At 45.9% G+C, this 26,504-nt stretch overlaps 1 protein-coding gene across 2 annotated transcripts in view; it reads right to left on the reverse strand.

Annotated features, from left to right (window-relative positions):
- Nucleotides 1-24,203, reverse strand: part of ITIH5 (inter-alpha-trypsin inhibitor heavy chain 5) — a 78,611-nt gene extending 54,408 nt beyond the window's left edge. For both annotated transcript variants that reach the window (XM_042991001.1, XM_042991000.1), the window contains exons 1-4: nucleotides 24,049-24,203; nucleotides 14,936-14,980; nucleotides 1,847-2,010; nucleotides 762-863 (exon numbers count right to left, since the gene is read on the reverse strand). In XM_042991001.1, coding sequence (XP_042846935.1) covers nucleotides 762-863; nucleotides 1,847-2,010; nucleotides 14,936-14,980; nucleotides 24,049-24,138 — 401 coding nt within the window. In that variant the 5' untranslated portion in view covers nucleotides 24,139-24,203. The remainder of the gene's footprint in view (nucleotides 1-761; nucleotides 864-1,846; nucleotides 2,011-14,935; nucleotides 14,981-24,048) is intronic.
- Between the last annotated feature and the right edge of the window lie 2,301 nt (nucleotides 24,204-26,504).

Below are 26,504 nucleotides of genomic sequence, written 5' to 3' on the forward strand. Positions count from 1 at the left end.
GACAAACGGACAAAGAAGATGTGGTATATATATATTATACACACACACACACACACACACACAGTGGAATACTACTCAGCGATGAAAAACAATGAAATCTTGCCATTTGCAACAATGTGGATGGAATTAGAGGGTATTATGCTAAGTGAAATAAGTCAGTCAGAGAAAGACAGATCATACGACTTCACTCATATGTAGGATTTGAGAAATAAAACAGGTGAACATATGGGAAGGGGAGGAAAAATAAGATAAAAACAGAGAGGGAGACAAACCAGAAGAGACTCTCCAACACAGAGAACTGAGGATTGATGGAGGGGTGGTGGGTGGGGGGGATGGGCATTAAGGAGGACACTTGTTGGGATGAGCACTGGGTGTCCTATGTAAGAGATGAGTCGCTGGGTTTTACTCCTGAAGCCAAGACTACGCTGGATGTTAACTAACTTGAATTTTTTTAAAAAACAGAAATCTTTAAAAAACAAGACTACCATAAGTTTTAGAGTTAGGGAGGTCACTACAAAGAAACTACAGAAGTATTAGACGTGGATGTTTCTAGAAAGTGAGACCTGGAGAGCAGTGGTGGTAAAATGTTCCTTTTTATTATAAACCCCTTTTCTGCTATGTTGTTAGCTATATATATTTAACTATTTATGATAAAAATAAAAAGCAGGTAAGTACTGAAGGAAGGGAAGGGACAAGATGGGCAGGCAAAGGAGGAGAAGATGTGGCCCCTTGCTGAAATGGATTTTTTAAGCGGCACTTACCCATCGTCTTCTGAGGTTTTATTCCTTCTCTCTTTGACTTTATCACCAGTTTTCTTTTCTCTCTCTCTGATTTCTCCCTGATACACCTTGTCTCCGATGAGCCTGAAACACAAGAGACAGCCCTGCTACCGGCCTCCAGTTCCAAGGCAAATTCAAACATGGATCTCATAACCATGACATCCCCAGAAAATATTTTTATGTGACTCTCAGATATGCAGAAAGAACGCATTCCAGGCCAGGGCACTACCTTGAATCATTCATTTCATTCTGGGGCAATTTCCAAGGTCCAAATAGGCAGGTCTGACCCATGGTGCCTCTGGGATTCTCCAGGAGGACATCAGACCAAGTTCCACGAAGATTCACCAGCCTGAATCTTACCCAGGCCCCAAATTAAACCCCCAAACCTACTCTACTTTGTATGTCTTTACCCCTTAGCTCAGAAGAAAAGAAGAAATACGGTTTACGTCACATATCATAGGGTTCACACTGCCTCATTGTTCAGATCTCAACTTAAACATCGCCTCTTGTAGGCCACCTCCCTGACTTCTCCCTGCCTAGACAAGCCCCTCTCGGTCCTTCCTGCCATCCCTAAGCACTCGCTACGGTCTAAAATTGTCTCATCCACTGATTGGTTTCCTTACTTATTATTTCTCCCAAGGCAATTTCTGCAGCCGAACAACACTGCCTTTTTCTCAGAAATATACTGATCACTTTGAAGAGTTCCTGGCCCAGAGTGGGCACCCGTTTGTTGGAGGGAAGGAGAGAAAGACAGAGGAATGGGGAATGGAAGCAGGGAAGATGACAGGAACAGAATGAAAAAAGGGATCATGGGAAGGAGGGAAAGGGGAAGAAAGGGTGGAAGAGAGAGAGAAAGGGGAGAACGAAGGTAGGGAAGGAGAGAGAGGAGGGAGTCAACCTTCTGAGCCATATACATCTGCTGGGATAAATTCTCACGCCAGAAGGCTGTGGACCCCACATCCTGGCAGACTCACCCTGGCCACCGCCACCAACACACACACACACACACACACACACACACACACACACCCCTCCATCTCAGGGTCTCCGATCAGAGTATCGCTTACATAGTGAAGTTGGTGATGAACGCCGCAGCCGGAACCTGCATCTGAAACTCAATCTCCTGGTCCTCAGAAGCTCTATTCAGCATTCTACAGGAGACCGTAGTGAAGGCATAACGGGAAATGATGGTGGACTTCACCGAGAATTCTGTCATTAAGGGCTTGGTTTTCTGTTGGAAGGGAAACACGCAGTGCTTTCAGTGCCGTGTGAAAGTGCGAGAAATACTCTCCAATTGGGGAGGCTGTGGTGTGAGTCCCTTCTCCTTTCCTTGTCTTGTCCTGACTTTCCCACTCACAAAGTAACCGTGGTTGAACAACCAGTTGGTGACAAGGAAGCACGCTTTTAACCTAACTTTAAGAAGTGAACACGGGGCGCCTGGGTGGTTCAGTCGGTTAAGCGTCCCGACTTCAGCTCAGGTCACGATCTCGCGGTCCCTGAGTTCGAGCCCCGCGTCGGGCTCTGGGCTGACAGCTCGGAGCCTGGAGCCTGCTTCGGATTCTGTGTCTCCCTCTCCTTCTGCCCCTCCCCTGCTCACGCTCTGACTCTCTCTGTCTTTCAATAATAAATAAATGTTAAAAAAAAAAAAAAAAGAAGTGAACACAGGATTTCCAATTTAACAGAGAATATACATGGCTTAACTAGTCCAAAAAGTAGTGGAATTTCAGAAATGAAGTATATACTGTTATCCACTTTTAGATCACATTGACAGGATCATGAAAACATCAGAGGCTACCTAAAAAAATTCTCAAATTTTCAAGTTAAATTCAATATCCTGCTTTCCTCCTGAGACGACAATCACACGACTGCAAAGTGGGAATCGATACCGAGCTCAAGAGAGTATTGGGGGAATGAGAACCCAGAAAAAGGAAAGTGTAGGCTAATTAAATTTGTCCCCAAAGTCTCTGACTAGAGCGCTGGCTACACGGAGATCGAAAAGCTGGTTAAACTTGTCGGTGTATTTCTAGCCTTCCCAGCAGCGCTCCATCAGACCACAGCTGGAGCTGAAGAGGTAAGGACACATGAATGGGGAAAGTCGCCGGTGGCAGTGGTTCTCTAACTCCAAGAACTGGCTGAGCAACTCCCAGGCATGTTATGGACTCCGTGTTTGAGTCTCCCCCAACCACACCCCACCCTGCAGATTCATGTGGTGAAGCCCTACCCCCCAATATGATGGTACTTGGGGATGTGGCCTTTGGGTGTGATTTGGTTAGATGAGGTCACGAGGACCTTCACGATGGCGTTAGCCACGGGAGGGCCCGCTCTCACTCTCCACGCGTACACCGAGAAAAGACTGTGTGAATGAGAACGTGGCCACCTATGAGCGAGGAAGAGAGTCCTCCCCAGGAAATGAACCCTGACAGATACCCATCTTAGACTTTGCAGCCTCCAGAACAGCGAGAAAATAAATTTCTGTTGTTTAACACCAGTTGATGGTATTTTGTATTGGCAGCCCAAGTGGACCAAGACAAGACATCGTCTCATGATAGGCTTGGACACACATGCGAGGTAGGCGTTTTTTATTCCCATTTCATACGTGAGAAGAAGTCCAGCCTGTGAGTCGACCCTCTGGCTCACCGGGCATTAATGGAAATGAGACTTGAACTCCACCCCGCCTGCTTCAGGCACCACCATGATGCGAGGCTGCCTCTCTGGATGGGTCTTTCTATCTCTGTGTGCTCAAACCCCAGCACGGCCCTCAGTATGCAGCGGGCTGTCAATAAATGCTGAATGGAGCCAGGTTACTCTGCTAGGATCCTACTTTCCCCTACCGGCATTGTCCTGCCCAGTCGATGTGTACTTCAACCTTCCTCTGCTCTCTCAATTGCTTTCCAGCGCTGAGCTAGTTTTCAAAATAAATACAAGATGATGGCCTGCTGATATCAAAGCATATTGCCCCGGGAGAGACAAAGATAATCTTTAACCCCATTTCAAAAGAGTTTCAGAGTGTTGTTCCGTTTAAACGTATTTAAAGGGCGTGCCCTTCACAGCAAACCATCCAAAGCTGGAGAGATGCTCCATATGATATGTGAGAGAGGTAAGACTTTGCACTCTGAAACAAAGCACATTTGAGAACACCCATGAACACCCACGAGATGGGGTGCTGCATGGAACAGAGCCACACAGGGGCCCGGCCAGAATGGGTGACTACTGGGTGCAGAGGTCAAGGGTTTATTCGTCCTTGTGGCTGAACTTCGGGTCCGGTGACATAAAAGGGTCAAAACAAACGGCACGAGGTGCAGGAAAGATGTTACGAGAGCGGGTAGCTGTCTTAGAAAAGCAGAAAAAGATAAACGTATAGGTTCAGTGAAGTGATCATCGGGTCGAGAAAGAACTCTAAACATACTTGAAACATTCTTCCCCTGCAAGAGGAAGAGAAGTTCTCCGACCTGGTCTGAGAAGGAATGACATCACGGCAGTGGTTCTCAAAGTGTGGTCCCAGAACCACCAACATTAGCATTGCCTGGACACTGATTAAAAATGCAGAATCTCAAACCCCGTCCCGAACGTGCAGAATCAGAAACACAGGGGACGGAGCCAGAAACCTGTATTTTGACAAGCCTTCCACGTGGTCTGATGGTCGAGTCCGAAACCACTGTTTTAAAGTAATAGGAAGAAGTGGACCTCTTCATGTATCTCCTCGTCTATAAGAGGGCCTGAATAAGTCACTAAAATTACACTCACCTCTGAGATCCAAGAATCTGAGGCAAAGCTAACTTGAGGAACAGGGACACGTGGGTGGCTCACTGGGTTAAGCGTCTGCCTGTGGCTCAGATCATGATGTCAGGGTTCGTAGGTTCCAGCCCCGCACTGGGCTCTCAGCTGTCGGCACACAGCCCGCTTCAGATCCTCTGTCCCCTCTCTCTCTGCTTCTCCCCCACTGCGCTCTCTTTCAAAAATAAATAAACATTTTAAAAAATCTTGAAAAATAATGGTGATACTCAAAAATAAAAAATAAAGAAAGGAATAAAATACTGGGTTTTAGGAAACCATTCCTGAACTTAAAAATACTTGATTGTAAATAGTCTTCATGAAAATTTAGTCTCTTGGGGCACCTGGGTGGCTCAGGCGGTTGAGTGTCCCACTCCTGGTTTCAGCTCAGGTCATGATCTCACGGTTCATGAGTTCAAGCCCCACACTGGGCTCTGCACTGATGACATAGAGGCTGCTTGAGATTCTCTCTCTCTCTCTCTCTCTCTCTCTCTGCCCCTGCCCCACTCTATCTCTCTCTCCCTCAAATAAATAAAAACTTTTTTAAAAAGTTGACAAAAAATTTCAACATTAAAAAACATGTAAACTAGTTTTTTAAAAAAGTATCAAGTAACATCTGTACATGGTAAAAACTTAAAATTACACAGAAAATAAAAGGAAACACAATGGTCTCCCTCCCACCCTGGATCTACAGTTCTGTTCCCCAGAAGCAATACGTAGATTAACAGTTTCTTGGTGTATCCTTCCATAAATACATGCTGCATTGATTTGCTTTAATTTCACTTAATGATATGGTGTATTCATCTTTCTGTATCTGTGTATGTTCCAATTATCTAACGCTGCATATCCGACCACTCTAAAACTTAGTGGTTTAACAGCAACCGTGGCATTTTCTCCTGTGGTTTCCGTGGTCAGGAATTCTAGAAAGGCTTGGCCGGTGGGGGCGGGGGCAGTCAGAAGGTGGCTGGGGCCGAAACAACGGGCCCCTGAAGCAGCTCGGGGCCGAAGGGCATCTGTCTCGTGTCGTCCCAGGGCCCCTCTATGCGATCCTTCCACGTGATCAAGTTCAGACCACCTCACACGTCAGTCAGGCTGATGGCGTGGTACCTAGAGGCTTCACGAGTGCGCATTTCCCAACATCAAGGTGGAAGCGACATCCCCTCCTTTGCCCTCACCCTGAAAGTCACGTGGCATCGTTTCCACCATACTCTACTGGGCAAAGGAGTCACCAAGGTATGTTCCATTTGAAAGGGAGAGAGCCCAGACCCAATCTCAATGGGAGGAGTGGAGTCTCAAAGTGCCACTATCTTTGAAAAATGCCATCTGCCACCGTCCAGAACGATCACCCTCATTCTTTTAATAGTTGCACGGTATTTTCTTTTTTACAGATGCACTATATTTTATTTTATTCTTAAATTTATTTGAGAGAGAGACAGTACACACATGAGTGAGGGAGGGACAGAGAGAGAGAATCCCAAGCAGGCTCCACACTGTCAGCACAGAGCCTGATGCGGGGCTCAATCTCACGAATCATGAGATCACAACCTGAGCCAAAATCAAGGGTTGAAGGCTTAACTGACTGAGCCACTCAGGCACCCCGAGATGCACTATATTTTAATTAGCCAGCCCCTATTTTATCCATCAACCCTTTATAATCATTTTTTATGATTGTTTGAAATGCTCATGCCTTCAGATGGCCCTGCCCTCTGATTCATCAATACCGGGGGTCAGCAAACTATGGCAGGCAGGCAGGCCACAGGGGTTTTGTACATAAAGTCTTATTTGAACATAAATTCTTTTACATCCATTCATCTGCATACCGTCTGGAGCTATTTTCATGCTACAGTGTAGAGTAGTTACGTAGTCACGGATCTGTGACACAGTACAGCCTTACTTACAAAGCCTGAAGTCCCTCCTACCTACTCCTTTAAGTGAAAGTTTGCTGATGCCTGGTCTGCACTATTTAAAAAAAATTGTTTAACATTTATTTATTTTTGAGAAGAGAGAGACAGAGCATGAGCGGGGGAGGAGAGAGAAACAGGGAGACACAGAATCTGAAACAGGCTCCAGGCTCTGAGCCGTCAGCACGGAGCCTGACGTGGGGCTCGAGCTCACAGACCGCGAGATCATGACCTGAGCCGAAGCCGGATGCTTAACCGAATGAGCCACCCAGGCGCCCCTGGTCTGCACTATTTAAAACAGGTAAAGCCCTGATACCAGTCATTTACATACCTTTACTGATTGGTGTGTTTTGGGAAGAAATCTTAAATTATACAGACCACACTTTTATTTGACTTGCACAATCTTTTAAAATTTTTCACGTAGGTGACAACATTTAAAAATTAGGGGCGCCTGGGTGGCTCCCTGGGGTGAGCGTCCGACTTTGGCTCAGGTCATGATCTTGCTGTTCCTGAGTTCAAGCCCCCTGTCGGACTCTGTGCTGACAGCTCAGAGCCTGGAGCCCGCTTCAGGTTCTGTGTCTCCCTCTCTCTCTCTGCCCCTCCCCTGCTCACGCTCTGTCTCTCTCTCTCAAAAATGAATAAACTTAAAAAAAAATTTAAAAACTGGAAAGTTCACATAAAAATCCAGAACTCTCACATCTCTTGGAACAGACGCTGGGGCAACTCTGGATGTACATTCCCCCATGACCGTGACTAACAGTGGCTGTGGCTTTAGATCAGACCCAAATCCCATAGTCCCGGCTCCCCACGCCTACTGACTCACGGACACTGGCCCTGAGTAGCCACGTTCGCTGTGTTTTTACTAGAAGTGTTCTTATTCCAAGCCTGTTTTGCTCGCTAGTCTCCTCTGTTCTACGAGATTAAAAATGGCCACAACTTGTACACCTATGTTCAGAGCGCCATTTTTCACAACAGCCAACGTGTGGAAGTAACCCAAGTGTGCACTGGCCGAGGGCGAGAGAAACAAAATGTGCTTTATGCACACGATGGCGTATTACTCAAAAAAAAAAGGAAGGAAATCCTGCCGTACGCTACAACACGGATTAATTCTGACAGCACTATGCTAAGTGAAGTAAATCAGCCGCAGAAGGACGAATCTTGTGTGGTTCGCTTGTATGAATTACGTGCGGCCACCAAAGTCACCGAGACAGAAAGGAGGAAGGCAGTTTCCAGGGGCTGGGAGGAGGGGGAACGGGGAGTTTTACGCGAAGGGTACAGAGTTTCGGTTCTGCAAAATGAAAAGAGTTCTGGAAATGGATGGTGGAGCTGTATGATGCGTGAATACACTTCATACCGCCGCGCCGTCCACTTTTTAACGGTTTAGAAGTTAAATTTTACGTGATGTGTATTTTAATACAGTAACAACAAAATGTTAAAGATTTCCCGACGGCCCAAATTCTTGGCTTTTCTTGCCATTGAGAGGTGCGTTTTAATTCATTGATCTTTTGATTCTGGGTCTTAGCGGCTTGTTTCACTTACAGAACACACACCAGAAGCAATGTTCTGGGACTCTGAGGCCAGGCCACAGAGCAGCCTCGCCACTTGGACGCAGGGGTTCCAGAAGTCTCCTCGAGGCCCTGAGTCACCGGGTCGGACGGAGCCCGTCCCGCCGGAAAGGCCGGGCGTGGCCACTGCAGGCGACAGGAGCAGCCAAGGCCAACTGCTGCCCAGGGGCCCAGAGGCCGAGGACACAAACCCTCCCGCTCGGCCCACCTGCCAGCTGAGCGGCCACCATTGACATTGCGCGGCCAACAGAATCATCAGGCTGAGCTCTGCCTCAGTGCCTGCCCCACAAACAGTACGACAGAGTGACTGCTGCTTTAAGCCACTGGGTTTGGGGAAGATCTTTAGGCAGCAATAGAAGCTGAGCACCCGATCGCTACGCATTTTTTTTGTTTTCTTTTGTGAACTTGTGCCTATTAGCAGCACCCCTGAAACCCTACTGGAGAAAGTCACCGTATAAATTATAAACACAAAATATAAAGAGTAGGAGTCCAGCCCCCTCGCCTGACCAACGTAGGCCAAAGAGGTTTCCTTGCCTCGAGTCACACGGGGAGGAGGCCATCAATCCAGCGCGAGAGCCGGGAGCCCCTGGCTTCCGATCCCGCCTCTTTCGCGAAAGGACCTAGAGGCAGCCCGGCCATTCGGGGCTTTCCACAGCCACCACCCTCAGATGGCCACTGCAACCCAGCGCTCCAGACACGTACTAAATATCAGTTTTTGCGGCTGATTCAAAAGTGACCTGGGAACCTCCCTCACCGTCCGTTACGTGGTAAACACTTAAGACGGAGGAACATGGAGTCGAATCCGTTCTGCACTGCTTTCACATTCCGGCATTTTCCAAACGTTAGCACCCCGCCGCTTAACTCTTGCACATCAAAGCAGAGTCGTAGTTGGGAAAAGAACTTAGGAAGTGCGCAGCTTGGGGAAACAAAGGTTACAGATGAGCTGCGGGCCTTTCCGCGTGAAATCCTGCTCCTCCGCGGACAATCCTTGCCCAGCACTGTTCCGAAAATAATTTAAAATTTTCTTCACTTGGTACACCGGAGACTATTTGTCATGCTGATTTGTCCTTATTCGTAGTGTCAATTATCATTTCATGAAACTGAAAATGTGACATTGGAAGACACCTCACAAAACACAAAGTCTAACCATTATGGTATTTCTGTTTTGCCTCAAATTAAGATTATGGATGTGGTAGAAATTTTCCACAATATTACATCAGAAGTAGGAGGCATAGTTTACGGGCCCAAGAGACAGATTGAGAAAAGTTTCAAGAAGCTATTTTAGTTTTATTGCTTCTGCCCAGTTACTATTTTCCCACAGAGGCCCCCACTGTTACGCCTTGTGGCCCTTGCCCCACCGGACAGCACCCTCCGTCTACAACGTACGGGAACCTGTTTTGTGCAGGCCGACCCCCGCCCCCAGGCTGCTCACCCCTTCCCCTGTCCCAACTAGACAGGACACACGTGCAGAACAGGAACCGTGACTTAGTCCTGGTGCTTGAATTTTCTTCCCCACAGCTCTCAGCATAAAGTAAAACTCAAAAACATTTGTGAAACTGAATTTTTGAATCTTGACAATCAAAGAAAAATATATATCCCCCCCCCAAAAAAAAGAAACGGTAACTAACTAGAATTTGTTAATCACTACCATAGATTAAATTCCATGAAGGACCGAGAAGGTCTATTACACACGGTTCCTTCTCTCAAGGCACTTATGATCCCATTGGGAAGAAAGTGCAAAAAACATAAAGAAACATAGGGAGATACGTAGAGACATACATTTTACTCATTGGCTGGAAGACCTGCCAGAGTTCAGAAGAAAGAACAATCAGTGAGATCTGTAAAAGTAAGAAAAGGTTTTAAAACGGACGTAGAGTTGGTATGTGGTGAAAGAGAACAAAAGGAACATTCTGAAAACACAAAAGACACGGAAGCAGGAATGAACCTTACCTCGTTCCTGGAACAAAGAACAGAGCAGTTTAATTAGAAAGGGGGGCACAGTGTGAGGAGAATCCTGGACGGTCAGGAAACGAAAGCCCAAAGCCAAGCACGGAACTCGGAATGGCAGAGCTTCATGAAAATGTGTCATGAAAGGAAGGATGTGAAACAGTGGCTTCAGTTTTTCCCAGTGCGCGGTTCCTAAAAATCCAACGTGTTTTCCATATTTATATTTAACTCATTATTTTATTTGGGGATGTCAACTGGAAAATAGGAGGCAAAATCAAGTCTTCCTGTGACAAAACAGCTTCACTATTTTTCTTACAAAGGCTAAACTACTGGAAAAGCAGTTGGAGGCAGGGAGTGTCTTCATGAGCTGCTCGAGGGACCAAAGTCTTGTGTGTGACTCATGTGAGCCACTTAAAATCAAGCCACCCAGAGGATGTCCTGAATTACCCAAGATGCCATCTGGAAATGTAACGGTGCAATGTTGGTGACGGCATCTTCCAGAACCAGGACTCTTCCCAGATTAACCTTTTGTTGTTTTATTCTGGTCTAACAGTTCTCCAGTGACCGTTAGAGGAAACGATTCTGGAGATGGCAGAGAACCTTAGAAGTCATGCAACTCGGCCCCTCCTCACTTTGTAGAGGAGAAGGCTGGTGCTGGGCAGCTGGTGGATTTTGGGTCCACAGATCTGTACTGAACCTTCACGTCTCTCCTTTCTGAGAAAAGCAACCCAGCCCATGTTGTCACTGCATGAAGCAGAAGACTTCCACACAAGGCGCCTCCCTGAGGGCCGTATTTGCACCCGGGTGAGACAATTTTATCCCTCTGTAAACAGAGAGCGGCATAGCTCCCAGTTGCCTGTTTGTGGTAACAGGTTCTACTTAGCAACATTTCATTATGCTTAGAGGAAAGGAAACATAAAAACGCAACTGTCATCTTCATGTAAAAAAAAAAAAAAAAAAAGTGCACCTCCTAACAAAAGATAAACCGTGACGGCTGGAGTCGGGACAAAGGAGACAGACACACACACAACTAACCCTGAGTGACGTTAACAACCCCCAGGACCATGCTCCCTGTGCACAGACTGTATTTTCTATCTTCCTGATGCTCTGGCATTTGGGGCCTTGCTCCTGGAGAGAAAGTCCCTCCCAGGGCAAGCTAATTCCTAGAGACAGCAAACTCCCCTTGTGTGAGCCTACCTTCGATACACAAACAGCCAGTCCAGAGCCCGCACCCAGCCACCTCCTTCATCAGGCTTTCCCACGCCAAGCCGATACTGCCCTTTCCCCAAGTCACCCCAGGGCCAGGTACTAGATACCTAGAGACCATCCCCGTTCCTAGGGATCTGGGAGCATAAACTCCTTCCTTCATGGTGACCAGTTCCAGGTCTGCGCGTCTCACCACATCTGCTTAAAACAAACCCCAACTACAAATCTGAAGAAGATGCCAAGCCACGGTCCTGCCCCTGGGAGGTTAAATGATGGCAGTGAAAAGCAGGCCAGTGTCTGTTAGGGGCCACGGATCTGCGGGCACAAAGATACCCCTGCTTCTTAAAATATAATTTTTCTCTGTGTATGTGTTGCCAGAGGGAGTCATAAAAAGGGTATCTAATTAATTCAGAAGAAAATCAAGCAAATCCTTGTGATTCAGGAGCTGGCAGTGATGGGAGAACAGCAGCTGTTGCCACCCACACTCTATTCATTGGTCAGGGAACGTTCACAGACCTTCAGATTAGTGTGGTATGGCTAGAGCATAAAATAGAAGACGCATGGGGTAAACTGAGGCTAAAGAGGCAGGCCACAGCCAGATCACACGGGGCCTTACATGTCTCTGGAGTTTATCCTATAGACAATGTGGAGTCAGCAAACACATCTGCAGAAGAGAGTGAGGGACCAAGTCGGCCGCTGGAAAGATCATTCTGGGACCAGCTGGAGGTACAAACAAAGTTCATTTTAAACAGGCATGATGCATGTGAAATTAAGACTTTTAAAATTCTTAAGAGATTTTTAAGAAAATCCAAGGGATTACATAAATATTCTAAGTCTAAGGGTCAAGAAAATCTTGGAAACCAAGGATGAAAACTCAGCTATTTTAAAAAAAGATAAACTTAGTTTTTACTAACAGACTGAAAACTTTTATATGGAAAACACAGCATAAACAAAGTTGATCGACAAACGACGCATTTAGGGGGGAATTCTTCCAATTCAGAAGACAGAGTAGCTCTGGCATAGAAAGATCTCCATCATACCAACGACTAGGGGATAAAAAACACAACAGAAAGATGGTTACAAGATACACACACCCCCACTTCACAAAAGAACCACTCTAAATGGCCAATAAATGTACAGAAAAAAGTCTACATTCACAAGTAGTCACGCAAATGCTAAAGGAACAATGAGACAAACAGCGTATATCTAAGAGACTGACAAGTCAAAAAGTAACACACATCTGCTGGCAGAAATGCGTGTGCTGATCGATGCAGATAGAAAGGGAATTCATACAGACAGTACTAAGGGCACGAGGATTCGAAAGCAGTCCAGCGACATCCACCGATATGTAAAATGCCCATGCACTTTGATCCAACAATCCTCCTATTGAAAATCTAGCCATAGAATAAAAAGCACCCACATAACAGAATAAAGAAAAAGTTTTTTACAGCATTTTTTCCAAGGACAAAAAACTGGAGAGAAATCTAAAGCTCATCCAGAGCAGAATGCTTCGTAAGTTACGGTGTGCCCACGACATGGAGTATTTTTCACCATCGAAAAGAATGGATACGGTTAGGCCACGCGAAATACTGTGGATTGAGAAGAGTAAGAAAGGGAAAAAAAGAGACGTAGTTGAGGAGGCGGGGTGCTGTGTTAGGTAAGAGCACACACAGATGCCAGACATGGGCCTCAAATCCCGGCTCTGCCCCACCTCCCCAAATGCGTGGGTCTTGGGTGAGTTACTCAGTCCCTCTGAGTCTCTGCTTCGTCATCTGTAATGTCTCAAAGAACGGGACAAGAGCGACTGAGTTATGACACGTGGAGGCACACAGTTAGCCCTCGGTCACCATTAGCCATCATCACATGATCCCACTGTTTGAAAGCAATGATCAGAAATCTCCTATCTGCAAATGTCTATGTTTCCCCCGTCTTCTTGGTGCGTTCTTTTTCTCAGTGGCACCTGTCATCTTCTCCATTACTCATACACTTGTCATTTATTTATTCACTTTGTCTTTTTTTCGTCTATCTCTACCCCACCTTAGAATTCAAGCTCTGTGAAAGACAGGGGCCTTTGTCTGTCTTGTTCATTGCTGTATTCCCAGTGTCTACAGCGGTGCAGGGTAGATAGTAAGCATCCAAAAAAACGCTTACCCTCTTAGTTGGAATGAACGTGTGCACGGATGTGTGCATGAATGAATGAATATGTGTACAGGTCTCGCTAGGAGGCTATTTTCCATGAGTCTCTGCTATTTCTGCACATTTTTCAAGCAGGGGCACTAGCTACTTTTGTTTTGAACCGTCTTTTCAAGGATGTTTGGACAGTGAACAGATTTGGAAGAGGGAGTTGGTATCTCCCCCCAGAGCAAAGGGGAAGCTGGATTAAGATCTAGAACAATAAAGAGAACGTGCCCCTCGAGGGACAAAGATCAGGCAGGTTTAGTCCTCATAAAAGAGTCCGGGTCCCAAGCGCAGAGTTCCTCCCGTGTGTAGGTGTCGTCAGGCCCTCTCCGTGTGACCATATGGGAACTGCGCCCGGGAACGGTACAGACTCTGACTGTCACAACACCGCTACTCTGTGAGCAACGATCGCCCTCTGTCTCTGACCCGGGAGTCTCCTGTACTCTGCCAGCATCCATGCAATGGCACCAAACTAACTCCTTGGCTTGTAAACCGGGGAAAATCCAGACTCCTCACAATTCTGGATAAACAATGTTTATGTTCATCGTCTATCTGTCCATAATCACGCAAACATGGAGACAAACATGAAAGAAGGACTACGAGATTAATAAACTTGGGAGGATCAGGAGAAGGAAGGGGGAGGAAGACAAGCAAAGAATAACAAGAACACAACGCCCCAGTCCGGCAAAGAGGGGAATGATTGTGACGGCGGTCGTGCTAAAGCTAGAACTGACTCACACAGCACCAAAGTGTAGACAGGCCCTGGATAGATGCCTACCCACTGAGGACCTGTTGCAGAATCCACATCCCAGAGCCGGTAGGTGTGTCCCCACATCCCAATATGGCCCTGCACCCGCAGTGGTAAGGAAGAACCGAGTCTGGGTCAAGTAAGCTCTTAGGGTTCCTGATCACGTGTCCAAATTCCAACTTGAGAGCCCCAACATGCGCCGAGAGCCGTGCTCAGCTCCATCACAGGAAGCTGCCACCTACAAATGTGACTTCTTGGCTTTAGCTGTTTACTTCACAACAAAGCCTTTATTTCTTGTGTAAGAAAGCCATTAAATGTATAGGTTAATTTAAGTTTTGTTTCTTTTTTTTAAAGGCTCTGAAACCCCAAACTTTGTCCTCAGAGCCCTACTGAAATAATCAGGTCTCTTTCCGGAAAGAAAAGTTCACTTAAAGAAAGGCTTGTAAAAGCTACGCTGTTTCATGTCAGGATTCTTTTTTTTTTTTTTTTTTTTTAATTTTTTTTTTTTTTAACGTTTATTTATTTTTGAGACAGAGAGAGACAGAGCATGAACGGGGGAGGGGCAGAGAGAGAGGGAGACACAGAATCGGAAGCAGGCTCCAGGCTCCGAGCCGTCAGCCCAGAGCCCGACGCGGGGCTCAAACTCACGGACCGCGAGATCGTGACCTGAGTTGAAGTCGGACGCTTAACCGACTGAGCCACCCAGGCGCCCCCATGTCAGGATTCTTCTACGTGCAACTTTACAAGCTTTGGAAAAGCTGCCAGCAGAGCCAGGGCCTGGTTCAAAACACGCACAACAGGAGGGGACGGACATCGAAGATGCACCATGAGTATACGTACCAGCCTCTGCAACAGTCTGACCTGCCTCGGTCCCCTGAATCCAACCTGTAAGAAGAAAAAAGCCATGAAGTAGGCTTGTGAGGCCATTCTTAAATGAATTACCTGAGGGGGGTTAAAACTGATCCAAACCTACAGAAGGGATTGTCCATCCTGAAAAGCAGATTGAAAATTAATTAATTACTCACCCTGAAATTAAGATTGGACCCTTAATTAAGTCACTGCCAGGCCAGAACTAGAATTCAGCCCCCAGAGTCCTGGTTGACTGCTTGACCCATGATGTCACTACCTCCTCACCTGAGAGTTCTTCTATCTGTTACAACAATTAACTATGAAATGATAAAAAGAAAGAATTCATCAGAATGTCTGTGCTCTGTTTCACTGTATTCCTGGCTTGAAAATAAAGCTCTTTTTGTCTATTACAATGAGTAAATGTATTCAGTTCTACTCTGATGGACTCAATTATTCAACTCAAAACTTGAGGAAACTCTGCAAGCAAAACCGAATTTACCTTGAATTTTCTTACTGTATTTTTTCTGGTTTAACCATACTTTCTCACATGTGGAAGACGGGCATGAGAAGGTGATAAAATCCTCATTAAAAATTGTATTAATTAATCAGCCACTCTGGACTGATTTAAAAGTCTTATTAGCTGCTTGTTGAACATCATTCATAGCAAATCACTGCTTAAATAAAGTGTTAACGACAACAGTTGTGAGTAATAAATCATCCTTTCTAGAGGACAATTTGATAATGTAGATCAAAAGCTTGAAAAATATGCCTAGACTTTATGAGTATCTTTTTTTTAACAGCTCTACAATGTGTAATTTACAAATATAACTCATTCACTTAAAGTGTACGAGTTAGTTTTTTTTTTAGTATATTCAGAGTTGTACATCCATCACCACCATCAATTTAGAACATTTTTATTATGCCAAAAAGAAACCCAGCACCCCTTAGCTGTCACCTCCCAACCACTAATCTACTTGGTCCCTGTGGGCTTGCCCATTCTGGACGTTTCACAGGAATGGACTCATACGATACACAGTCTTTTATGACTGGCTTTTTTCACTTAGCGCCATCTTTTCAAGGTCATCCCTGTTTTCTTTTAATTTTTTTAATGTTTTATTTATTTTTGAAAGAGAGAAAGGGAGAGACACACAGAGTACAAGTCGGGGAGGGGCAGACAGGGAGACACAGAATCCAAAGCAGGCTCCAGGCTCTGAGCTGTCAACACAGAGCCCAACGCGGGCTCGAACTCACTAGAGATCATGACCTGAGTTGAAGTTGGACGCCCAATCGACTGAGCCACCCAGGTGCCCCGAGGCCATCCCTGTTGTAGCATTTATCAGTACTTCATTCCTTTTTTGTGTCCAGATAACATTCCTTTCTATAGATAGACCACATTTTGTGTATCTGTTTGCCAGGTGATAGACATTCAGGTTATTTCCACTTTTTGGCTATTGTGAATAATGCTAAATTTACATAAACATTCACATGCAAGTCTTTGTGTTGGACATAGATATGCAGGAGGGGAGTGCCTGAGCCATACGGTAAATTTAAGTTTGACTTTTTGAGAAATTGCCAAACTGTTTTCCAAAGTGTCTGCAACATTTTTACATTCACACCAGTAGGCATGTTTTTTGATTTAGAAACCCTACTTAACAGAAAAGTCCCATGAGAGAAAACAAATAACAGAAAAAAAAATAAGAAAATTCTTTGCAACTTTTAAAACAATTGCTAATAATTAGAAATAGCCTAAAATAGTCTTAAAAAGAGGTCTGGTTAAGTATATTATGATACACAGATCAATTAGAATACAGCTACAGAAAATAATGATGTGTATCCATACATCAATAAATGTTCATTTTACTGAATCTTTATCTGCAGAAGTACTGTGTTTCCTCGGTCCCTGTGGGAAGACAGGGCCATGTGACGAGCTATTGCCAAGAAGTTATGAATGTAAGTAACATTTGTCACTTCTGGGTTAAGTGATTTAATTACAGTGGACCATCCTACAGAACTGCTTTTTCTTTCTGGCACAGTAATCAGCAGTGTTGGAAATGGTAGTGGCCCCATCGAGCCCAAGTTCCCAGTGGCCCCCACCAACCCAGGACAGACGAGCTGTACAAGCAAGGGATAAATGTTTGGTATCTAAGACACTGAGATTTTTAAGACATCGTCACCACACAGTGACCTAGCCTATCCTGATTAATAAATCCACGACACGTTTTAAGTGATTAAATCTGGTAACAAAACATCACATCTAACATGATCTCATTGTGTGTAAGTCACGTGTTTGTATGTGTAGAATGTATACCGAAATGTAATGGCTGTTACCTGTGGGTGGCTGAACTCTTTTTCTTTACACTTCCCCGTATTATCTCCCATTTTGACAAATTCACGTTTTACTTCCGAAACAGGAAAAAGAAAAAAAAAGCAATAAAGATATTTCCATTTAGGAAACTAAAGTCATAACAGTAACTGTTTTAGTAACTGTTATGTAACAGTTAGTAACTGTTAGTTACTCCCTAACCTCTCCTGATCTCCCCTGAAAAAAACAAATATATATATGTGTATATGCTATTATAAATTATCATTATAAGCCATTATAGAGCCTCCTACTCTACAGAGCATGGAACAGAAGAAATACCACAGGATTTAGGTTGACACCCACCACCCTGACTCCAAATGAGAACCAAAGAATTAGTAGGATGATACTGATTTCTCTTTCTACAATGAGGGGTGATGTCTGAGCCACTCTCCAAGGGAAGCTTTCTGGGCAAGGTCTCCACCAGCTCTGCAGGTTCATCTCAGGTCTTTCCCTTCCTCAAACTGTGGAATAGGCTGGGGACCGCTTAACACAGCGCCGGTCAGAGGGAAAGCCCAGCCCCTCCCAGGTATTATGATCTGTGATTGATCTAAAGTATTTTCTTTGAAGTTCCCTCCCCTGTAAAATAAGTTCTCCAAGAAAATAAACAAGCTTTAAGGAGAACAAGAGAAGTTGGTTTTTCATTTTTGAGATGACTATCTTATGTCTCAGGGGATCGCTATGGCAACACTTCAGTCCAAGTTTAAACGAGATTGAACCAGAATCAAAACTTCTCGGTACAGACAGACTCCTGGTGCCAGCTAGGATCGGCTCTGGAAATCACACCAATGTCATCAGCATTGTTTTTAGTTAGGGATTCCTGATCCCTCTTATTGTTCAAGTGCTTCCCTGGGAGTGGGGTTCAAGAACAGATAGGTAACCGACTCCAGCTCACTGTCAAGGGCTGCCACGAACAGTAATCTCAAGAGCTTGGGGCTCCAAACCATAGACTTGACAGAGAGCTCCAAAAAGATTCTTTGCTCCTACGGAGCTGAGCTTCCTTCTCAAGCATCAGAACAGAAGATTTCCAGGCCACAATATTTACTGAGAAACCTAAGCCAGGATCCTTGCCATCGAGGACCATACCATAAAACTTGAAAGAAAGAACTGTGCTCATGACAACTTAACAGACAGGGTCGTTTTTGTAAGTTACAAAGGAAACGGAAAAAAGTAGAGTTTGCTAGGCTGCAAATAACGACGAGAAGCTTTACGATGGAGGCACGGTTGAACCAGCCAGGTAGGGGTTTGGGGAGTGGACGAAAGGACAGGAGAAATGGACGGAGAATCAGGTTCAACAGGAGCTATGCTGAGAAACAGCTTCAGAGATCCACCACGGCCTCTCCCATATGTATGGACCAAGCAGCACTCACTGCCAGGAGGTGGGGGTAGGTGAAGATTTCCTTTGTGCAAAGAATATAGTACTAACAGTCACGGCTCTGGAGTCTAGAATCCCCCATCTACGTCATCAGTTAGCCTAGCTCTAGGTAAGATGACAGGCACAGCTTAAATGTTCATAATTTGACTAAGGACTGTACTTGTTCCCCAAGATGTATCACAGTGTTGGATCACGATTAGAAGAGAAGAGAAACACCCTTAGAGCGTTCCAAGAAGTCCATAAATGAGAAGAGCATGGGAGGAGAGGAAAACGCAAAACCCAATTCTAACCAGGGTGAAAGACACTCAATATGTAGAACACAGACATTCCCTCTTGGCATGGATGTTTTAATGACCCAGGATGACTGAAGAGAGACGTGAAGACAGAGTTCATTCCCTCTACTCTTCCATTGGAGCTCTATCCCTGGGTCTGTGACCCCAGGTCCCGTAACAGATCCAAAGGACACTGCATTTGGGCTAACCTCGGCCACACCGCCATCAAGGGACTGAAGTCGTGAGTTCCTACAGGGCTCTGTGCTAGGAACCGACCTACCAGGTGGCCCGCGTCCCCTGAGGATGTCTGCAATCCTGAAACCAAGATCCAGGAACTCAGAAGTCAGTGCCTCAGAGATCTGTTACAGGGCCTGAAACAAAACGTAGTTGGAAAGGCACTGGAGTCACCATCTGTCACCTGGGCTGAGAACAATTCGTGTAGGTAACTCTGAATGACTCACACAGAAGTTTTACTCCTTCGGAGTAATGTTGCTACAGGCTGCTCAGCTATTTCAATTCAGGATGCCTATAACCTCAGCCGTGGAAGAAGAAACTTTAGTTTGGGGTTACAACTCCAAACCATTTCCAGGTAGGTTTAAAAAAAAAAAAAAAACAAAAACCGGCCACTGGCCTTAGGCAAGTCACTGTTTCTTTTCTTCACCTGTGAAAAACAAGGGAAATGGATTCTGCCTCTAGGAAAATAAGGAGGGGATTCAGGAGCCCCCCCCCCACCACAAAAAGCTCAGGTCTCCATCCACGGCCCCACCTTCTTAAATGGAGCCAATCCCTCGTTAGCAACAGAGAACTTGCTGGGGTCTCCGAACCAAACCCTGGAAACACGGGAGGCCAGATCGCTTTCTGTGGAGCATCCAAGGTTTGGGAAGAGTGCTGGTTAGGAAAATGACCCGGTTCTCTATACATCCCTATCCTCCCTCCCCCTCCCACTCAAGGAAACGAGAGCTGGCTGGTTCGGGAGCAAGTACATCTCTGGACTCTCTCCCACAATAACCTCCTTCCGGTTCAGCGTGACGACTCCAATTCTCCAATCACACCCGTGCGCATAAAGGAGACGGTACCGAGTGGCCTGGAGCTCACAAAATCTTTTACGGACTTTACTTGTTAAAGAGTTAAGTACAAAAACAAGAACAAAAAAATTTGTCGTCTCGATTCTTGATTTGTGTTTCTGAATGCAAAGGTTTGGTTGCTAGCGACAGATTATAAAAAATTAACACTCCCAGAAATTCTCAGTTCGGGGGATCAGAGCATCCCCACACTCGATGTGGTCACCACAAGCCTATACTCAACACCATCCCTATTCCAGGAGCCACAAATAAAAATCACATTGAAACAAATTCCATTAGGTTATAAATATGAAAGTGGCTTTGCCTTTGGAGGAGTCCTTGAAAGCCTGGCTTTGGCACTCAGCACACCTGGGTTCTACCCCGGGCTCTGCACGTATCCCTTGGGTATGTCACTTCCTCTGGGCGGATTCCCATGGTTCTCCTGGAAAGTACGCACACGGAGACTTTCCTTGCGGTGGTAAGTCAGAGATTCAACCAGGCCGTCCAAAGACAATAAAAGTAGCTCATTTTACTTTAGTGCTTACTGAATGCATGCACTTTGCCTGGATTAACCCACTTAATCCTCACAATAATCGTAAGAGAAGTGGGTTTATTATTTTACTATTACTTAGAGGCTAGTAAAACGTAAGCTTCAGAACCTCTCGCTTGTACAGTCTCTTAACTATGGGAGACACCCGCGGCGTTTGCCAGCCTATAAAAATGAGGCATTTGTTGTGATTTATCATCCTAAATAAATGTTCACTTTAGCACCTAATTTGGTGGTCATAATTTGACATACTTTTTCTTTAAGAGAGCCCTGCCAGTTATGTAAACTTTATTTACCTCTAAAAATGTAAAACTTTAATTGCAGATGAGAGTAATGATCCTTTTTGGCAGATGATGAAACTGAGATACAGAAAGGTTAAGTCACTTGCCCAAGTACACACAGCCACTTAGTGCTGGGAATGGGCATTTGAACCCAGGCGGTCTGGCTCGGAGTGCTCTTACCCATATCCTTTACTGCTTCTTATTATTTTTACACAGAGCCACTAGCAAACTCTCTGGGACATTTTGAACATGCAACAATTAGTCGCTTTCATTATTTTGTACATGAAAAACTGCTTTTGTAATAAGAGGAATACAGCCCTATCCTGATTTAAAGAAGCCATATCAGTTTGAAACTTGGGAAACAGATACATCTGTAACAGGCTGGCTTTATACAAGAGACTTCCTTTTTAACATTAATTTCCTGGAAGGTTCTTTTAAAGCAGTATTATTGTAAGTGTGGTCCGAGGATCATCTGTATCAGGATCCCCTGAGCCCCACCCCAAACCTAATGGATCTAAATGGATGGGAGTGGGGGCTCAGGAGTCTGCGCAGTTAATGAGCTCCTTTTTAAAAATTTTGTTTTTCAACGTTTTTTTTTTTAATTTATTTTTGGGACAGAGAGAGACAGAGCATGAACGGGGGAGGGGCAGAGAGAGAGGGAGACACAGAATCGGAAACAGGCTCCAGGCTCCGAGCCATCAGCCCAGAGCCTGACGCGGGGCTCGAACTCACGGACCGCGAGATCGTGACCTGGCTGAAGTCGGACGCTTAACCGACTGCACCACCCAGGCGCCCCTCGGTTAATGAGCTCCTGAGCGTCTATTTGCACACCAGCGTTTGAAGACCACTGCTGATAGGCCTTCCCTGCTATGGGTAACAAATGGGGCAGAGGGCCCGAGGGGAGAAAGGAGCTTGAATTTAAGGTGTCATTAGTGATATTGACAAATGAAGGTAAACAACAAGTAGCAGTTGCAATGCAAGCGAAGGGGTCATGTTCATGTAAGTTGAAATTTACATAAAATTCACATATTCATTTACATTTAACAATTAAGTTGGTATGTAACTTTGAAGACCATAATTATGGAGAATAAGCACCAACTACACGCCCACGTGCTGTTGTTTTAAGTATATTAATTCTTTCAATCTTCAAACTCCTTTTAATTAAGTAATTTCATCATTGTCACTCTCGAGATGGGTAAATAGAGACTCCCAGACAGACAGTAAGTAACTCTCCAGTACCTGCAGAGCCAGGATTTGGACCCAGGAAATCTGGTTCTGGAGCCTGTGTTCTTAAATCCCACATCACTCACACACACACACACACACACACACACACACACACACACACACCTTTTAATAGAGATAAAAAGGTAAAATCGCAAACTTTCATAGAACTTCGCATCTTGCAGTTTCTGTCTGAGGTAGTCATTTTCAAGATGAATAAATAGTGCTGTGGTTTGAGGCAGCAAGAATCCCTAAAAGGGGCCAAAGCCATGTCACTCTGTGCAGGAAAAGTCTAGAGTGCTAAGCCCACTTGCTCTGGCAGATGCAGGCACTTTCATCGCTCCTCCTAACTCATAAATATAATCCTTGTTTCAGTTTCTCCCACACTTTCCTCCCTCCACCCCCCCCCCCAAAAGTTTCAAGCTCTACCCCAAATTCCTTCCCTCTGAGCTTCGGCCGTCCAAGCCCAGCAGCAGGAGCTAATGTAAATGCGGACACCAGGCCAGGCACTTGAGGCCTATTAACTGTGCAATCTTTTACACCCTAGTAGTGCCCACATTTTAAAGAATTGGAAGTTGAAGCCCCCAGTGACTTGCCCAGGATCACAGAGCTGGCAAGTGACAGGACCAGGAATCAAACCCAGGCAGCCTGACACCAAGCCCGTGCCCTTAACCACTTTGCTAACACGTCTACCATTTATTGAGTGCCCACTGCATACCAGATCCTTTGCACAAACTAGCCGCTGAATCCTTACAAGCATACTCGAGAGGAGGTGTATTCTCTGCTGCGACCAAGCAGAAAGCAAGGCCCAGAAAGATTACACAGCCTGTCCAGGCCACACAACTGTAAACGGCTAAGTGAAGGCCAGATTTTCTTTCCTGGATCCAAAGCCTGCACTTTCCCCACTCTACCTCTTCCCCTCCTGGAATTTTTACTGGTTCCTCCTCCTGACAAGCCTACAAGAGAAGGATCGCCTAGTTTATTTTGCAGAAATCACATCCACGTGCAGACTCAACCAGAGAGTAACCACCTTCCAGATCTGCTCTTCAAACCACAGTGCTGGAAAAGGAAGAGGACAAGTAAGCCTACTTATCTCCTGTTCCCATCGTGTGAAACACGCTTTAAGCTACACAATTTTAAAATAATTTAAATGAGGCGTGTGTGAACAGCACCCAGAGATGCAGGTAAGCACTGCCTGCTCTAACTGGGGCACAGCCACTTCCCCCATGAGGTCTTCAGGCTGACATCTGTCTCAGCTCATCGTATGTTTTTCAGTAGGCTTTGCTGTTCCTCAGACATGGCATTGAGCGTTCATACATGTAGGACTTAACCACCTGTGAGGTTAGGCCTTTTAAAACATGAACTCCTGGCAGACGCACAGAATATTAACTAGGGGAAGTGAGCCTTGGGTTCTGGTCCTCCCCGTCAGGCCACCTTTAAACGGCTAACCCACTGATAGGAACCTGATGGGAAACGTGTTACCCTGGCTTTCAGATGGGGAAAGTGGAGGGTTCTGGGAGTTTGGAATTTCTCCTAGATTGTGCTTTTTCCCTCAACAATTCGGAACGACGGTAGTTAACACACTACCCCCTACATGCATCTTGAGGAAGAAACTTTGCAATTAACTGGGGGGCTCTCTCCCAACAATGAACATCACGCAACAAACTAGGAGAAATTCGCGCAGATAACGGGAGCCAGGATCTGGTTGTTCAGGACTTTCAAGTCCCAGACACAATTCTGCAGGAAGTTCACCCTCCGGGCGATCGCCAAGAGTGACCAATAGAGGGGGAAGCGCAGGAGAAGACTGGGGAACGGAGAGCAGAAGGGGGTACGATGTGACAGGAGGTGGAGGTGATCCCTCCCTTCCTCGCGTCCAGGACTCATCCGAGGGCGTCTGTCCAACAGCCACGCGCCACGAGAAGCCGGTGGGAAGGGACGGCAGCCCGCGCCCGGAGCCATCCCTAGGTCCTCCCACCTCTACTTACTTGCTCCGAAGTGTCATCCCGGGGCCAGGCCTCTCCCAGCGACCCCGCGCAGAGCGGCAGCCCCAAGCACAGCCCCAGCAGCAGGAGCATGGCGGGGGCTAAGGCGCGGCGGCAGGGACCAGGCGGGACGCGCTCAAGGGACCGCTCCCGGGCTCGGCGGCTGCAGAGGCGCTCGGCCCCGCCTCCGCGCCCCCTCCGGGCCCCGCCCCCCACGCGCCCCGCCCCCGGCCCGCCCCGCGTGGATCCCGGTCCCGGTCGGGTCTCCACCGCCCCAGGGAGGAGGCCCCCGCAGGCCAGCCTCACCGCGAGCCAGCTCGCCCCCCGGTCCCCTCCGCGGCCCGCCCTTCAGCTCCGCCCTCCTCGCCCGGTCTCCCTCGGTCGCCTTCTGCCGCCACCTTCAGGGCTTATGACACCTGCCACCCCATCCCCAAATCTTTCTCTCCAGCAAGGTGTGAAATGCTTCTTCCTGGACTAGCTAAAATTCCTGTCGCAGGAGGATACGGGAGTAGCCAGCCTGGCCCTCAGTATACTGCCCACCGCCCCTCCACCCCCTGCTCTATATACCAATACCCCCCCATCTGTTAAATATACTCCCTCCCCTGCTCTATATACTACCACAACCACTCCCTACCTGCTAGCATGAAGCCAACATGAGACCTTCTGACTTCTGCCCAGAGAATGGCATATGCCCCTTGGCATCCTGCACTGATGCATAAAAGCCAAGTTAAGGGACGCTAATTAGTCGTCTGATGCAGAGAGTACTAGCAATGTTGTCCTCTTTTATGCAGTTCTGGAATAAGGGGGCAGAAAAGGAGAGGCCAGAACTGGCCCTGTGTAGTAGTCTCTCTAAATTTTTGGTTATTAATCATGAAAATAAATATCATTGTGTATGTCAGTGACAAACTATTGGTGATAATTCCGTTCTGCCCTAGGAAGAATTACCTGTCAACCACCCACACGCAGGCTTGACAGCCTGGGCACCAAGTTTTTATCTGGTAAACACACACTGTAGCTAGAGCTGCTCGTTTATTTCAACTTTCAAAAGACAATCACTTCCAAGACGTTTTCTCTGTCTCTGTTAAGAACTGCATCCAAGTCCATGAGCTAGCTGAATGATACTGAGAGGCTGGCAACAACCTCAGTGGCTAAGAACTGGGAAATGGCTAACTCAAATAATGGAACACCCATCCTATGGAATCTTATACAGCCAGTAAATAGTAATCACAAAGTCTGTGGAAACAGGAAAAAAGCAAACAAACAAACAAACAAAAAAAAGGTTTACAGTATAATCTAAAGGAAAAACTCAACAGTATGGTTATAATTAGGTAAAAATACGGATTCATACACATAAGAACTAGGAAAAAAACATGAAAAATGAAAAGAATGGGTGGTTAGTTTATGGTGATACCTCTTCTTAAAATACTTTACCTACTTTTTTTTTTAATTTTTTAAAATTTTTTTTATTTTTTTTTATGTTTATTTATTTTTGAGACAGAGAATGAACGGGGGAGGGTCAGAGAGAGAGGGAGACACAGAATCTGAAACAGGCTCCAGGCTCTGAGCTGTCAGCACAGAGCCCGATGCAGGGCTCGAACTCACAGACTGTGAGATCATGACCTGAGCCGAAATCGGACGCCCAACCAACTGAGCCACCCAGGCACCCCTACTTTATCTACTCTTATTGAAATGCTCTTTGCTCAACAAAGACATTAGGAGAAGGGGAAAAAACGTGTTGCCATTGTAAAACAAAGGAAAATCATTGGCATTAGCAGCTAATCATTTCTAAGCCTAACCACTGGCACAGTAAAATACACACAACCAACAAGAAGCAACAGCAGCTGGCCCAGCAAGGTTTTACACCAAACCACTAGTAAACAAGAACTCTGAAGAAGGGTCAAAGCATTTTTATTTTTAGTTCTTTAACACAATCTACCAGTGAGGTTGCCAATGTACCCTGTACCCAGGCTGACTCGGAAACCTCGCAGCATACAAATTATGTGCACGCCCTCCCCTCGTTTCTAACTAAGGAGGACAGTCCCGGATCTTCTGGAATCAAAGCTTGCCTATTCCCCACTCCCCTCCCAGAAGAAAAATACCTACTATTTAAACTGAAGTTGAATTGGGACAGAGCCGTGTTTCTTTTTAATTTTTTTTAATATGAAATTTATTGTCGAATTGGTGTCCATACAACACCCAGTGCTCATCCCAAAAGGTGCCCTCCTCAATACCCATCACCCACCCTCCTCGCCCTCCCACCCCCCATCAACCCTCAGTGTGTTCTCAGTTTTTCAGAGTCTCTTATGGTTTGGCTCTCTCCCTAACTTTTTTTTTTCCCTTCCCCTCCCCCATGGTTTTCTGTTAAGTTTCTCAGGATCCACAGAAGAGTGAAAACATATGGTATCTGTCCTTCTCTGTATGACTTATTTCACGTAGCATCACACTCTCCAGTTCCATCC

This window comes from Panthera tigris, chromosome B4, assembly GCF_018350195.1.
Source record: "Panthera tigris isolate Pti1 chromosome B4, P.tigris_Pti1_mat1.1, whole genome shotgun sequence".
NCBI classification, from domain to species: Eukaryota; Metazoa; Chordata; class Mammalia; order Carnivora; family Felidae; genus Panthera; species Panthera tigris.